The 17,668-nt window shown below is 41.2% G+C and overlaps 1 protein-coding gene across 2 annotated transcripts in view; it reads left to right on the top strand.

The window, feature by feature from the left end:
* The window catches only part of ADAM17 (ADAM metallopeptidase domain 17), a 2,408,764-nt gene extending 2,391,640 nt beyond the window's left edge, over positions 1–17,124 (top strand). For both annotated transcript variants that reach the window (XM_044079174.1, XM_044079166.1), the window contains one exon: positions 13,470–17,124. In XM_044079174.1, the coding sequence (XP_043935109.1) occupies positions 13,470–13,823 (354 nt within the window). In that variant the 3' untranslated portion in view covers positions 13,824–17,124. The remainder of the gene's footprint in view (positions 1–13,469) is intronic.
* The last annotated feature ends 544 nt before the right edge of the window (positions 17,125–17,668 follow it).

The following is a 17,668-nucleotide window of genomic DNA, read 5'->3' as shown; positions in this document are numbered from 1 at the left end:
ATTATTTTCTGTTACACCCACTATGGTAAATTTCTTCCAGGCAAGGTTAAGGCTCACTCAACTAGGAACATATCCTCTTCAATGGCATATTGGAAATGGGTGGACTCTTCTATCGCTAACAAATCTGATCCTCTATTCATACCTTTGAAAAGCACTACAAGCTGGATTCCTCTTCAAGGTCCAGAGTAGGCTTTGTTAAGGCCATTCTCCAGGTACTCCTGGATCCGTATCTTTCCACCTGCCAGGTAGGGTAAGGGTAAACTTTGGGAATCTACCCAAAATGTCAGTGAGTAGGAATGATGAACACTGTACAGATGCATAGTTCTACTCACCTGTAACAATAAATGTTCAAATTCCTCACTGATTCGGGGGGGGGCAGCACTCACTTCCATACCACAGAATGTGCATAGCTGAGGTCATACCTCTAAACCTTTAGAGCAAGAAATATGGACAAAGCCATAAGTAAAAATGGGACAAAGGCCCAAAAAGAGGGATAATTTTTAAATATTGCTCTTACAAACTTAGAAAGTTGATAAAATAGCAGGTTTTGCATTGGCATGAATTTTCTGAAGGGTATGAAATCTGAAACTCAATTGTCTATCATTTATTTCTAACTTCACTCTAATGATTTTCCATTAATTTGCCACAAAACCACAGCAGACCATAAATATGAGGCAAAAATCTGGACATTCTCTGAAAATATGTACAGTTGAGAGATATGGTTGAGGTGGGTTTCAACTTCTTTGATTTGTGTTTATATGATATTGTGATTGGCTGAGAATTTACTCTTCCTAGATGATTCTGTCTTCAGGTACTTTCCACTCCTTTTTTGTGAAAGCAAAAAAGCCTGAAAACTCACTCCCTGTGACAGCTGAAGGGTTCACTCTCGGAATATGCTCAACCAATCAGCTGTCACAGGAAGAGAGAGGGAGGGGAGTCTGACCTTTTGAAAGCTGACCAGTACTCTGTTTAGTTGGCAGATAACCAAAAATACCACTGAGTCAATGAGGAATTGGAACATCTACTGTTAACAGGTAAGTAGGACTTGTGCAAATGGACATTTCTGTTGCTGAAACAGATCTGTTCCATTTTCATTCCGTGGTTTTCCTTGAACAAAATAACAAAGAATTTCTTTTGGGTTATACACTTCTAAGATTCTTTTATTGTGTATGATGAGCCTAGCAGCTTCTGTTCCTGCATGCAGTTGACACATTCATCCCTCCTTTAGGGTGAGAGCCCTGCAGCTCAGTTGTTCACTAGTTGAGATGAGAGTCTGGTATTAGGGAACAGAGCAGATCTGCCATATGTCCACCATCTCTGCAGCCTGTGAACTCTTCTATGGCCACTTCATGAGGTGCATGGGAGGTACTGCACATGGACAACCTCCTAATCCGGCAGCACCCCACTTGCAGTTCTTGCACACTAGACTTTTCATGTGGTGAAAATACATCTGCATTCCTGCAGATTTCTTCACTGCAGTGAGCCAAGCTACCTCCCTCACCCTGGGAGGGTTAAGCTGGCATTGGTGACTCACTCCCATCCCCCCAGTCCCTGAAGTGCCATAACCCTAGTCAAACGGAGGTCATGTGGGGTGCAGTTAGGGCTTTAACCCCTGTACCATAGGAATGGACAGTTCTGAAACTTGTTCTGTTTGTACAAACATGTTTCTTCAAAATAGAATAAAAGACATTTCTTTACAGTTGATAACCCCCAAATGAAACTTTTGTATTCCTGTAAATGTTTATTTTGTTCACTTGGCACTATTACTTTATCGGTTTTAAACATTAAGCATTGTAAACAACTAATCTGTTCTTTAAATGAAAAGTATGTCTGTGTTTTTTTCCTCTGGTGGTAGTTTTCTGTTCTGACCACCCTTTCATAGCCACTTAAGAATTTACATCTCAGGATCTTTCTGAGCACCCACCTGAATTCTTTATTAGTTAAAGTCAGCTGAGGGATTGTTTAGTTACATTTTAATACATCACCAATAAAATCTTCCTCATATCTCTCAACTATCCAGATTTTTTGCAAAATATCCATATTTTTGCCTCATAGTTTCGGTCTGTTTCTAATAAGAATTTGTTTTTCTGGCAGATCTTTAGCAAATCAGTGAGGACTGAAGTCAGAAAATATTGACAGTCGTTTGAGTTTCAGATTTCATACCCATCAGAAAATTCATGCTAATGCGAAAACTGTTATTCTGTCAACTTGCTACATTTGTCAGGGCAATATTTAAAAATTATCCCTATTTTTGGACCATTGTCCCCCTCATTATTTATGGCTTTGTCCAGATTTCTGTCTCTAAGAGGTTGATCGATATGATCTTCCTGCCACCCTGGCAAATGTCACTGAAGCATATCTACATCTAATTTCTTAGTTTGTTACTTACTTTCAAGTCCTATTTCTATAATTATAGAAACATTTTTTGAGCCTTAATGTAGTGTGTAGAGTCACCTTGACTGTAGTCTGTATTGGCTTATCAAAAATGTTATCACTTGTTTCCCATACGTATACTCCTAGAACTTGTCACAGCCATGTACTATGGCTAGCATCTCATTCTTTTTAATGAGCATATCTTTTCTGACGGTCCGTAAAGGCTTTATGCTTGCATAGTTACTGCACCAGTTCAATTCTGGCTTGCATCTACTTGTAATGTGACTGACTTATTCATGGCAGAAGATCATGTCTGTCCCTAATTTTTAAGCAGTTCAGAGGAGTTTACCTTGCTGACTACTTCTATGTTTTGATGATTTCGTAAGTGACAGTGGTGCCCTTAATAATGACATATTTAGAATAACCTTTGAAATATACTATATCCACTGGTGGATGCATTTGCACCACTGCTCTAACTTCCTTATTATCTGGCTTCAAATCTTCTGAAGTTGTGCTTGTTTTTAAGATGTTTCCATTGCAAGAATCTGTGCCTTAGTCACTTGGTCTTTTGTTCATGCCTGTACCAAATATTACTGTCCAGACTGAAACTCCAGGAGTTCAATTTTTTTGGTACCTTGGTATTTCACGACTGTGGTTTCTTCAGCCTTTCTGCTTTTGGCTGTCCTCAGATTACTTCTATCCTAAGGATGTTCCTCAGTTACATAGGTTCGATATAACAGGTATCAGTTCTTCTGTAGTCTAAAAGGGTTCCTATTAGAAGACTGAAGATGCATTCTTTCGAATGCGTCTTGGTCGAACTTAAGCCAGGGTACCTTTTTGGCTAGGCATATGTAGGCTGTAGGGCCAATAGCCTAGTACCTACCTATGAACCTACAAATTCATCCTGGGGATCACTTCTGTGGCTCTGCTAGACAAGGGCACAGGAAAATAATTTTCTTGGGTGGCGAAAGCTAGGGTACCTTTTTGGCTAGGCCTGTATAGGCTCTAGGGCCAATAGCCTAGTACCTACCTATGAACCTATAAAAGACTGAAATGGCAAAATATCAAAGTGGATTTTAAGCGAATTCTTTACCTGGGAAAGAATTTGCTTGGCCACTTCGTTACTTTGCCATTTTCGGCACTGTAGTGTGGTCTCAGAGTTGGTATATTTAAGTAGGGGGGTGTGGAGGGCGAAGCCCCCACTTAATGTAATGTTTAAAGTGTTTTGTTTTTTATTTTTATTTTTTTGTTGGAACAGTGATTTTTTTTTTCCCCTTGGAAAAAAATCGCTGATGTTCTTCGTGTTTCACTGTTGCAGTCATCACATTTGGGTTATCTGCTTGCAGTAGCCCTCAGTCGGCCTGATTGTCAAAGTCTTGGTTCCTGCGTCGGTTTCTGTCTCCTCTTCCATGACGCCAGGTAGTCAGGGGTATAAAGCATGCAGCCTACGCCATTACATCAGTCTTTCTTGCCGTGCGGTGCCCGAAGCAGAAGCAGTTTGAATGTGCCGGTCGGCCGACTCCCGAAATTTTCGTTTTCGACTTTCAGAACCGAAGTCTTCAACTAAGCTAAGTACCCTGTTGGGGAACCTTTTTCTTGCTGTAAACTGATGTCAGTAAAAGTTAACAATTGTATTTCTTGTGGAAAGCAAATACCTCATAAAGATTTTCATTCGTACTGCATTCCTTGCTTAGGCCCAGACCACGACGTACCTCGCTGTCGGTTTTGTGCCTTATTCAAACCTCGAACTATTTGTTGTTGGTTTATTTACACTTCTAAATATTTTGGTATTCAGTTCAGTTATCCAGAAATGGCTTCGGTAAGCCACCCGACTACTGACATTCTGAAGAAATGCAAAGATAAAGACAGAGACAGACCGCATAGGTCCAAAGCTGCCAAAGACACTTCTCCTAAGCTAGTCACCAGTTCGCTGTAACATGTGAGGTGCTTTCACAGCCCCTGATACCCGCTACTTCAGATTCGCAGGCCTCTACTGAGACCCATTCGTAGTCCGGTATGCCATGCGATGCTTCTTCGACTGTGGAACCTGTGGATGTCTCTACCTTGGATGGGTCCGGAGCCGCTGTGCAGACACCAGCTTCTGAGGGTGTATTCAGACCTACTGAGTTGCATATTAAACTGATGCCATCTTCTTCTTCAAGGCCTAAAACCCGATCCATGCTTAGAAAACCGACACCCAGACCGCATGGTCAAGCCCCTATGCCTAAGAAACAAATGATAAGAATGGCTGAAGACCTTATTACTCTAATCAGGGGAAGCCACCTAGAAGAGACCTAGGACTAATTTTCCTTCTGATTCTTCTGATCAGGACTCTGAAATTTCTGTTTTCTCTGATGACTAGGATTTGCCCTTATCTACCTATGAGGATTCTGATGCAGAGGACTCCATTCCCTCTGCTTCCCCTCCAGAGGATTTCTCTTTTGGTGAAACCTTGCATACTCTTAGGGAGCATTTTCGCTGGGAAAGCCAGGATTACTCTGACTCCAAAAAGAGGCTTAGGGATTTCTTACTCCTGCCTCACCACAGGCCTTTAGCTATCCCTCCTGTATTGGACATTGTTGATGATGCCTTTTCTGAATCTAGCCTGCCCCTGACTCTTTACCTCCTGCTCCCAGAAAACCTGATAGGTATTACAGGGTTCCTGACTCTCAGAAGTTCCTCTTTAGAAATCTTACTGCTTATCCTGAAACCATTTCACAGGGACCCAAGGGCGTTAAGGCTACTACTGCCAAAAATCCTACCCCCTCTGATAGAGATTCCAGGGCTCTGGATGGATGGGGTAAGAAGGTATACACTTCTGCAACCTTGGCCATTAGGGCTTTAAATTGCCAGTTTCATATGTTAAAGTATCAGCAGCATGTTATTGGATTGCTTAAACAGAAAATTATGTTGATTCCTGACTGTGCCGAAAATAAACATTTACAGGATTTAATGCATTCTGTTGAACACATTGGAAAACATACTTTGCAATGTGGTTTTGATTCATTAGAGGCATCTTGCAGGGCTGCTGTCACTGACTGGGTCTGTACTTAGAAGGCATACTTGGCTTAAGGAGCAATCTTTGCCAGATCATGTTAAAGCTGAATTACTGGATGCTCCCTTAAACCAAGACCACATGTTTGACAACAAAGCAGAAGTAGTACTTAAAAAGATGGAGGAAAAAGCTAAATCTATGCAAACTGTTAAAGATTTCCTACAAGTACAGCCTCCCAGATTTAGCAGGCATCGGTCCTTTCCTGCCTCTTCCAGACCTTCTCAATCCAAACCCAGAACCAGAAGAGCACCCAGGCTTCAGTCCCAAGGTACTCACAGGTCTAAGCAGTGGGGGGCTCCCACTTCCAAAGCAGGGAGTAGTAAGACTCCCCCCCCCCCATGGTAAACTGTCTCAATTACTTGAATTTAAACCTTCCAAGCCCTGCACACCTGGCTGTTCCTTTAGGGGGGAAAGATTGCCCTGCAAGCAAAAAATTGAGAACTCATTACCCAGGAGAAATGGGTTTTAAATATAATTTCCCAAGGATAAAGATTCCACTTCCACTCCTTACCACCCCCACATGGTTGGCCAGACCTACCCCCAAATCAGTGGGCAGAGGTTCAAAAGCAAGTTCTCTTTCTTTTAAGCATCAGGGCTATTCAACCTGTCCCAGAAGAAGAATGAGGACAAGGTTTCTACTCAAGACTTTTCCTGGTGCCCAGAAAAGACAATTCCTGGCGTTCTATCCTAGACCTGTCTATCCTAAACACATTTTTGGTAATCCCAAAATAGGTTCATAGGTTAGTACAAGGCTAACTGCCCTTGCGAGCCATTGTAAGCCTAGCCAGTTATCCCCTGTGAGATTCAAACCCTGCATCTTGTGTTTGTAAGGCAAACACCTTAAAAATTAGGCCACCCTCCCAACCCCAGATGCTAACTCTTCATCAGCTGCTTCCCATGCTAGGCAAAGATGCCTGGTTGACAACACTGCATTTAAAGGAAGCCTACCTGCACATCCCAATAAGGGAATCTTGCAGAAGATACCAATGCTTCAAAGCGGGCTACATGCACTGTCAGTTCTCTGCACTGCCCTTTGGTTTATCTACTGCGCCCAGGGTATTCACAAAGTGCCTAGCTCCAGTCATTGCATTTTGTAGACAAAGAAATATTCAAATATACCCATACCTGGATGATTGTCAAATTCAGGCAGAAAGCCAGGACATACTGTTAAATCAAAGAAATTGCTAACGTCTCTGGGGTACACCATAAATAAAAAGAAATCACATCTTGTACCCTGCCAACAAATTGTATTCCTGGGAGCAAGCTTGAATACAACTTCCCAGATGGCCTACCTCACGCCAGAGAAACAAATTCAATTCACAGTGTACTTCAAACTACTGGCCACCAAGACCCAGCTATCTGCAAGGAAAATACTGCAAGCCCTGGGGTTCATGGCCTTTTGCATTCTGCTAATTCCATATACAAGACTGCATATGAGGAAACTACAATGGTATCTAAAAGCCTATGGTGTTAACATTCTCAGGATCTAGAAACAATGATTCCTGTCATACCTTGTCTACAGATAGAGTTCTTTTGGTGAGCAGAGGCCTGCCACCTTATCAAAGGACTGCCATTCACTCTACCCCCTGCCACCCAAACCGTAACAACAAACACATCAGACTAAGCATGGGGGGCTCACTTGGCAGGGCAGGGCAGTGCATTCAAGGCAAATGGAACCCAAATCAAATGCACTTGCATATCAGTCAAAAAAATGTCAGCTGTACAGAATGCTCTGACAGCCTTCAAGGACCACATTCTTCCAGGACAATTATTGGTAAAGACGGACAACACCACTGTTATGTGGTACATAAGCAAGCAGGGGGGAACATATTCATACTCTCTCTGCAGACTAGCCATGGCTTTTGGAACACAGCCTTGAGCTACCAAGTGCACCTACAGGCTCAATTCCTGCCAGGAAAGCTAAATACACTGGCAGACGACCTAAGCAGAAATCTCCTGGACCCACACGAGTGGAAACTGGAACCAAATATATTCAACATGTTGAGAAACAAATGGGGGAGCCCAGAGATAGACCTGTTTGCCTCCCCCCAAAACTACAAGTTGGACAAATTCTACACAAGGACTCCCCACAAACAAGCTTGGGAGGTGGATGCCCTGTCCTTCACTTGGAAAAACCTATCAGTTTATGCTTTTCCCCCTCTGCCTCTCCTCTCCAAGGTACTACTAAAGATAAAACAGGACAAACCAAGGACAATACTGATTGCACCAGACTGGCCACGCCAACACTGGTGCCACCTCTTGCGCAGTGTGTCACTGCTGGCACCATGGCACCTGCCTCAGACCCCTGCCCTGCTATCCCAGCGGGGGCAGGGGGCAGATTCTGTACCCACAACTTCAAACCCTGAACCTGGCAGCCTGGCTAATTACCTGATCTCTCCATTACCATCCCTCAGTAAGCAAGTGATGGATGTCATCCTGGAGGCAAAGAGGCCTAGTACTAGAAAATCCTGTGCTGAAAAATGGAAAAGATTCTCTTCCTGGAGCCAGACTCAGGGATGGGGACAGCAGCACCCAGTTTACCCCATATTCTTCAATACTTAACTGAGATGCTTCACAAGGGCCTTTCCTTTTCCTCCATCAAAATTCTTGTCTCAGCCATTTCAGCTCATTACAATACAGAACCACCCCTCTTCTCTCATCCACTGCTGAAGCAATTCCTCAGAGGGGCTAAACACTTAACTTTGTATTAGAAAAGCTCACTCTACCTCCCTTTGAGCCAGATGCAAATGCAGAGTTGAAATTCCTTTCTTGGAAAACAGCCTTCCTTCCAGCCATCACTTCAGCAAGAAGGGTGTCTAAATTACAGGCCCTCATGGCAGTGGAGCCTTTCATCATCTTTCATGCTGAATGGGTGTCCCTTGCGACCAATCCCTCCTTCATGCCCAAGGTGGTATCCAGTGTGTCCCTTAATCAGTCCATTCATTTGCCAACCTTCTTTTCTAATCCACAGAACAAAGGGAAAGGAATACTGCACTCCTTAGGCGTGCACAGTCAACTTAGATTTTACTTGGACAGGACTAAACCTCTCAGGAAATCTGAACAGCTGCTAGTTGCATTCGCTGAAGGGGCAGAGAGGAAGGCCATTTCAAAGCAAACCATTTCTAAATGGAGAGGCCATTGCATTCATTTCTGCTATAAGCATCATGGAAAAACTACCCCACAGGGGATAAGACCACAGGGGATAAGACCACATTCAACCAGGCCTGCATCTACCTCTACAGCCTTTCTCAGAGGTGTCCCTACCAAGGGACATCCTAGAAGCTGCTACCTGGGGTTCTGTACATACCTTCACCAAGCATTACCACTTGTCAATTTTTTCTAAATCCAGAGCTGGATTTGCCACTGCAGTCTTCCATTGCCTTCTAGCTGGTCCTAATGCTATCTGATTTCCTCCTCCCATCCTTAGTTTTGGGAATCTACCCAAATATGATGACTGCAACAGTGAAACACAAAGAACATAGTACAGTTGTGTACACTTACCATAAATGTAGATGTTCAAGTGTATTCACTGTTGCATTCCTGGTTATCCTCCCTCCAGCCCCGTGTCTTCTATTGACTATACTTCTATTCTTGTTTACTGTGCTTAAAGCTTTTTGGTGTATTTGCTTTTTTGTTGGAGGTGTAACCTTGTATATAATTGCTTCCCATTATGGAGGCACCTGACATCTGGGGCAAGAAAAACTGATGTAATGGCATCGGCTGCATGCTTTATATCCCTGATGTCATGGAAGATGAGACAGCAGCCGACGCAGGACCCAAGACTTTGATAATCAGGCTGACTGAGGGCTACTGCAAGCAGATAACCCAAATGTGATGACTGCAACAGGGAATACACTCGAACATCTACATTTATGGTAAGTGTACACAACTGTACTTTCTGACAGTTCGACATTGTAAGCTTTCGCTTACATAGGGTTGATTAATCACCATTCACTTTTTTAAGCATTCAGTGATCTAATATAGACCCGTCTGAAATGCCCTCATGCCATTCCACTGTGGTTTGCCAGCCCCTGTACTTAGTAGATGCTGTTGGAGTTCCCTGTAAAACATGAAGTATGTACTTGTATATTACATGGTGGCAGTGTGGGTGTCATATCAATTTTTTTTTTTTTTTACTTGTGAGACGTGCTCAGTCAGTGGCAGTAGTGCAGGGGGATGAACTTGGTGGGCTGAGGTTTAGGCTTGTCATCTTAGTGGGGCATGATGTGACAGTACATGCTGAGTATGAGAGTTTTAGAGAGAGAAATAATGCCAGTTTTGAATGAAACAATGAAAAGACACCTCGTCAAATAACTGGTATGTTAGAAAAGATGTCTGTTACATATTTTTTGTATTGCTTACTGAAATGTTCCTTTTTTTAACAAGAGACATCTATTGGAAATTTATAACAGCAGCACAGTTTAAGCACTGGGTGGCACAATACTGCAGAGGTTAGCATTGTCACCTCACAGCAAGAGGTTCTCCGGTTTGAATCTCGGCTGGGGTGCCTTGTTTGTGGAGTCTACATGTCCTCTATGTGTTTGGGTGGGTTTCCTCCAGGTGCTGTGGGTTCCTTCCACCTTCCCAAGACATGCTGCAGGTGGATTGGACATTCTAAATTGGCCCTAGGTGTCAGTGTGTGTGTGTGCCTTCTGAGGAAGATTTGACGACGGCCTGGCAAATCAACACTATAAAACTCTACTGCCACTCCTTCTGCAGACCTATGTTCCACTGTGGCAACCCCTAAATGGGAGCTGCCAAAAGGGGAAGAAGCAGCACAGTTTAAGAATTATTGCAATATATCTATCATATTAATTCTCAAAATATACTAAAAACTTATTTTTAGCTATTATTGGTTGCCTAGCTGCTCTCTCATAGACATTATTGTTGTAGGAGAGGTGTGGCTGTTCCATGACCCGGTAGTCTTGCTGGTCTCCAAGACCAAGGCTAGGACAGACATTGAAATTTTGTCCTCATCCCTGGAACAGTCAGCCCTTCCTTTTTGTCCTATAGAAGCTCTCGTCATGCTGTGCAACCTCAGGTTTTTTATTTGCCCTAAAAACCCCCATCAGTATGACAATGTATGCACATCTGGCTGAGCAGAAAGTGAGGAGTGGATCTAGTGTGCATGTTGTGCCATGGACCTATAGGGCAGCCACCCCTACCCTCAGCTCAAGCATTTCTCCTGAGCACTGGCCACCACCAGAGCCCAATGAAGGACTGTCCCTCAGATTCCCTCCCTACCAAGAGAGGTACACCCATCTTCCCTACCTCAACATCAATTGCCTGAGCTGGTAATTAAACTCTGGTTGCCTCGGCCATATAAGCCACAGGTGAGGTAAAAATGATACTTCGATTACTATCATACCATTAGCAAAACAAACAAACTTAAAAAAGCATCCATATTGCATCTGCTTATCTCTAATGAACTGCTTCTTAATGAACATCCTTTGTAAGTACATTTTTTGATTAGCATTTAGATGTATGATGCAAGACTGTAGCAATTTAAAAAGCATACAAAACAGTAAGTCTTCAGCAAAGGCTGTTTGTAACGAGCATTGCATTCTGTCCTCCCTTTTCAGTGAGGTTTGATTTTTCCATAGTTAAATGGATGTCTTGCTTTCTGCGATCATTGCAGTAAATCAAAGGGGAGAGTATATGAGACCTGGAGCCACAGCGGAGGACCACAATTCCTTTTGTCAGGGGTAGTGTTAGTGAAATATTTTATTACAGAGTAACAGTTTTCACTTTTTTTTCCTTTTGAAGCTGGATTTTTCAGCTGTTCTGTAAGATTTCAGCTGTTTTTTGTGGTGGTTCATAGTATGGGCTTTTATTCACAGTTCTGTAAGATTACAACGGTTTCATGTTGTGGTTAATAGTATGTTAAAAGAAGAATAAGTGATGCCCTTTTTTAACATTGTTTTCCAGCTTATTTCTCCAAAGCATGAGTAAGTTGTACTGTTAAAACCATTTGGGTAACATGGGTGAACAACATACACTGTTTGAAAGATGCAAATTTACTTGCATAATGAAACTATCCTGACTAATGGCTGGTGTGCTTTTACTGGTTTCGTTTTCACATGACAGTGTATTTTGTTGGGGCTAGGTGGAGCTTTGTCTAGAATGAGACCTCAGCATCTGGCCTAGCAGTTCCTCAGCTGCAGTGCCAGATAAAAGAAATAATGTTGTGATTCTGTGCCCTAGCACCTCTCAGTCTTGTTAAAATGGCCTTTTCAGATATGTGGTTTTAGGGCAGTTTATATTATGCTTTAATATGCAGTGCAATTAAAAAGTATTTGCCCCCTTCCTGATTTCTTATTTCTTTGCATGTTTCTCGCACGTAAATGTTTCAGATCATCAAACAAATTTAAATATTAGACAAAGATAACCCATGTAAACACAAAATGCAGTTTTTAAGTGATGATTTTATTTATTAAGGGGAAAAAATATCCAAACCTACATGGTCCTTTGTGAAAAAGTAATTGCCCCCCTTTGTTAAATCATGAAGTAACTGTGGTTAATCACATTTTTGGGAAAGCCGAGTTCAGTTTCACTAGCCACTGCCAGACCTGTTGAATCAAGAGATCACTTAAATAGAACATGTCAGACAAAGTGAAGTAGGCCAAAAGATCCAGAAAAGGAAGACATCATGCCGTGATCTAAAGAAATTCCAGAACATATGAGAAACAAAGTAATTGACATCTATCAGTCTGGAAAAGGTTACAAAGCCATTTCTGAAGCTTTGGGACTTTAGCGAACCATGGTGAGAGCCGTTATCCACAAATGGAGAAAACATGGAACAGTGGTGAACCTTCCCAGGAGTGGTCAGCCTACAAAAATTACCCCAAGAGTGCAGCGACAACTGTTCCAAGAGGTCACAAAAGAACCCAGAGCAATATCTAGAGAACTGCATGCCTCACTTGCCTCAGTTAAGGTCAGTGTTTGTGACTCAACCATAAGAAAGAGACTGGGTAAAAATGGCATGCATGGCAGAGTTCCAAAGCGAAAACCACTGCTGACCAAAAAGAACATAAAGGCTCGTGTCACTTTTTCCAAAAAAACATCTTGATGATCCCAAAGACTTTTGGGAAAATATTCTGTGGACTGACGAAACAAAAATTGAACTTTTTGGGAGGTGTGCGTCCTGTTACATCTGACGTGAAAGTAACACAGCATTTCAGAAAAAGAACATCATGCCAACAGTCAAACATGGTGGTGGTAGTGTGATGGTCTGGGGCTGCTTTGCTACTTCTGGACCTGGACGACTTGCTGTGATTGATGGAACCATGAATTCTGCTCTCTACCAAAAAATCCTGAAGGAAAATGTCTGGCCATCAGTTCTTGATCTCAAGCTGAAGCGCACTTGGGTTTTGCAGCATGACAATGATCCAAAACACACCAGCAAGTCCACCTCTGAATGGCTTAAAAAAAAAACAAAATGAAGGGTTTGGAGTGGGCTAGTCAAAGTCTGGACTTGAATCCAATTGAAATGCTGTGGCATGACCTTAAAATGACAGTTCATACTCTGAAACCCTCCAATATGGCTGAATTAAAACAGTTCTGCAAAGAAGAGTGGGCCAAAATTCCTCAACAGCGATGTGAAAGACTCCTTGCCAGTTATCACAAATGCTTGACTGCACTTGTTCCTGCTAAGGGTGGCACAACCAGCTGTTAAGTTTAGGGGGCAATTACTTTGTCACATAGGGCCATGTAGGTTTGCATACTTTTTTTTCCTTAATAAATAAAATCATCACTTAAAAAACTGCATTTTTTGTTTACTTAGGTTATCTTTGTTTAAAATTTATATTTGTTTGATGATCTGAAACAAGTGTGACAAACATGCAAAAAAATAAGAAATCAGGAAGGGGGCAAATACTTTTCCATTGCACTGTAATGCTGCAGCATGGGTTCTACAGCAGGGTTCATAATTTTAAATGTTTGCTGTTATGCAGTCTGTGTGTCTTTCTGCCTTGATTAAGTATTGTGCCATAAACTATTTCACTTGCAAATGTCTGATTTGTCAAATGTTTCTTTTTTGCAGAATGCAGAAATGCTTAGCAGCCTTGACTCTGCATCAGTCCGTATTCTGAAGCCATTTTCAGCATCATCTAATAATCGTTTTCAGCCATGTACACCTGTAGGGCAGCCTGTCTCTCTTCCCGTTACAGTTCCACCTAAACTGGACCATCCAAGAATGGATACCATTCAGGAAGATCCCAGTATGGACTCCCACTTGGATGAGGAAGGTTTTGAGAAGGACCCTTTTCCAAACAGTAGCTCAGCAGCCAAATCGTTTGAGGATCTCACAGACAATCCCATAATAAGGAGTGAGAAAGCATCTTCCTTTAAGCTGCAGCGTCAAGCACGAATTGACAGCAAAGAAACTGAATGTTAGTGCACCCACAGTTCTATGTACACAATACGTTTTACCAGTTCAGATAATGCCACTTTGTGTTCCTACAAGATGTTGATAATATCCAACCATACTTTTATTTTTCCACTGTGATCAATGTTAGCTTTACTTTGACTGATTGCCTGCAAAATAGTATCTTCGCCCTTTCAGTTTAACTGAAGCATGAAAACTTTATATATCCATATACTGGATGCTGACCGTGATTACTGCCTTTGACATAGTTTGCAAGGATAGCACAAACTTTTTAATGGGGTCAGATGAAGCAGAGATAAAAACAAGATGTAGATGCTGAATGTCATAGAATTGCCAATATGACAAGTTGACTATTTAGCATGCATAATGAACTAAAATATCTGTTATGGGTGATATTCATAGACAGGCTGCCTAGAATGCAAGGCAACATGTAGACAAGAAATTGCTAGTTCACATTGTGCTGCCGAGTAGAGGAGATCTGTACTACTGGGCAGTGAGGGTTTATAAAGTGCCTCATTCAAATACTAAACTGTGTGGATGTGACCTATATAAATTAAGCTCTTGTGAACCCCTGTGCACTGTCTTGCATAGAAGGCTTGCATAGGTTGGAAATGCACAGACCTCTGTACTAAGCAAGAGAAGTGACAGGATGCAGAAGTGCAGAATAATGTTGTACCTATTGCATTCCCAGAAGAAACTCTGCACAGGGTGAAACAGAGCAGCTTTGCCCAGCCATTTTGCTAATAGGTAAGTTGCGTATGTATGCTAGTGTATATTTGTCTGTGTGTGAATACAGGAACAGAAATTGAGTGGGTACTGTGACAGAATATACATGACTACTTAGTGTGAGTGTTTGTGTGTATCTGTGTCTATTAACTAACTGTTGCGTGATGCTGATATGGATGCGGATGTCAGGGATACAGTGTGTACTAGCACTGGAGTGTCTGTGCAGATCTGTATGTTTTTGTCTGTGTTGAGGTCATTGTTATCTAACAGGGAAAGCTGAGTAGGGCATAACTGCAAACTATTGTTGCTCTGCTTTAGCCTAGGCTTTATCTAACCTGGTTTAGATAAGTTATACACATTGTGTCTATGTGCATTTGTTTGTCTCTGTGGGTGGTTGTATTTGTGTGTAGATATATATATATATATATATATATATATATATATGTGTGTGTGTGTGTGTGTCTGTGTGAGACTATACATATCTTTTAGGTATGTGTTGAGAGTGAAGGGAGGCTGTGCTTGGTCTTCCAAGAACCTGTTGTACTTTCTTGCAGAGAGTGGTAGGGCACTGATTTGAGCAGTTGTTTAACCTGCCTGCTTAAACAACTCAAGTTGTACACATTCACTTAATCAGATATAGCACTACTGCAAATATGCATGACCTTGAATCACAATGCAGAGGAGCAGAACAGCTCAAATTGTGCCTGCAATACAAGTTGCACTGATACAGTCATTTCAATGAGTTCCACTCCAAGTGTAATCCACTTTGCCATGTTAGGACACAGCCATCAGTAAAGTAAAAATCCAGATAATATATTGCAGGATTTTTTTTCACAAATGTAAGATTATACTCTCTCTCTCACATTCTGTAACATCATAACTTTTAGAAAAGATAACCCTGCTTGAAGATTTTGACAAGCGTGTGTGTGTGTGTCTGTGTGTCTGTCTGGTGGAGGGGATCCTCCTGCATAGGATGTATAAGAGGTCTGCACCACAGTTACCCCAGGGGTTACATGACACCAGAAAGAATTACAGAGCTCAAAACACAACTTCACTATTACTCTCCTGTGTCTGTTCACAAGATTCCACAGTGAGAATAAATACATAGAGGGTGCAGGAGGGTTTCTTGTCTAGCAAAATTGTATCACTCATTCCCCTTAGACTTAATGAAAGCACTGTTTTTCACTTTCTTTTCAAAAATAGCTCCTTCTTTAGACTTAAAAAATGATTCATATAATGAAACTATAAATGTGTTATATTTTGATTCTTTGCTAAAATATTTTCTATTTTATTATGGTGCTTCAATAATTGACTGCTAATCAGTATATGTGTGAACCTCAGTAGCATGCCTTTGATTTTAATGTAGCCAATATTCTGTTCTTCAGCAGCTTTCTGTCATCGTTTTTATCCTTAATATTAACCTCACTAAGTTGTAGTGCTCCCATTCACAGCATGTGTTCTAAGCTGTAATTAATATGACATGTGCCTTGCCCTGTCTTTGTCAGGAAAATATCTCCTCTGGATGATGCGCAACAGGAAGATTTAACTACTGAGATAAAGATTTTCAGTGAATGGTGTGAACCTTGACTCTAGATGGACACCTAACCCTTTGTGCAAAAATGGGGTTGTGGATGGAAGGATGGGATGGTATGGACATCCTGAGTGTTTTGCATGCAGTCATCTTTTATTACATTATGCCCTTTGATGCCTGATTAACATTTATAGATGAGAAGTACTGAGATCAAGGTTTCATTGGATGGTACAGGCATTGGGAAAGTTTCCTATGCAAATATTCTTTATTATTTATTACATTGTGCCCTTTGATGCCTAATTAAATTTTAGAGATGAGAACTCCTAAGATAAAAATGTTCAGTGAAAGGTATTGGCATTGTAAAAGATTCCTGTGCAGACATCAGGATTACACTGTGCTCATTAATGCCCGATTAACCTTTGGAGATGATAATGTTAGCAGACAAGAGTAGATTGAGCATGCGCAGCAAATAGAGAACACAAGTTCATGCAAATTGCAATATGTAGTGAGATATTTTCCAGTTTTAAAATGTACTATTTAACCATTTTGTGTTTTACTCTCAAGAGTATCTCAGTGTTGGTGTAATATCTTTCCACAGAAAGGATTACTTTTTTACCCTACACCAAATGCTACAAATTCGTGAGTCAGCTCTTATTGTATTGAGTAATTCATGAAGCGCAAATCTTATCTCAGCAACAGAAACTTAATAGAATGTTTCTGTCGTAATGACAGTTGGTGCTGCTGTGCAGTAACTGAATTGTGTGGGCCTTTAATGTGACATTTTGTGCACTGTAGCAAAATGGGTGCCTGCCATGATCATGGACTGCAGCTCATGTTTTCCTTAACAAATGTTACACTAAGCAACTTGAAACTTTGCCATATGGTATTTAAAACTTTACTATTTTGAGAGTCATTTTTTCTTTGTATATTACCTTTTGGTGTTGTACTGATTGTAATTTTATAATGACATTTTGTATGTGCTAATAAGTTTTTTCCACAAATGTATGATGCTGATATGACATAAAAATAAAGTCAGCATTTTATAAATACTAATATTGGTTACTGTTTTTAATTTAGTCCTTCATTTTGCTTTTCACATTTACACAAACAGAACAAAATAATCTGCTGGTCATAGATGTTGGCTGTGTAGTTTGGTTACACTTTTGTCAGTCAGATTTTATTTTTGATTAATATTTTCAATTATTTCAACACAGATATACCCTGGGATACAGTAACAATCATATAGGCTTTGCACTAAGCCCTCACAATTATAGCACACTAACAAGATGAGCAGCAGCACTCACTGAGTGTGTTGCTCATCAAACTTATATGATTTCAAGCACAGTTTTGTGGGCAGCGACAGTGTTGGTGGCCATGAAATGATGCTGAAAGCACAGGCACACAATGTAAACAAATTTATTTGCCTATAGGCATATGTATTTTGCAGACAGTGTATATGAAGTAAAGGCAATTGACTTTTAAACATGTAGATGCAGGGGACATAAAATGGGGATAATTTACACAGGATGCAGGGGACGTAAAATGGGGATAATTTGCACAGGATGCAACGTGAATAGTGCAGGGATAATTATGAGAG

The sequence above is a fragment of the Protopterus annectens genome, chromosome 1.part1 (genome assembly GCF_019279795.1).
Source record: "Protopterus annectens isolate FY-2018-M chromosome 1.part1, PAN1.0, whole genome shotgun sequence".
Classification (NCBI taxonomy): domain Eukaryota; kingdom Metazoa; phylum Chordata; order Ceratodontiformes; family Protopteridae; genus Protopterus; species Protopterus annectens.
This window is presented reverse-complemented; position numbering and strand designations above follow the sequence as displayed.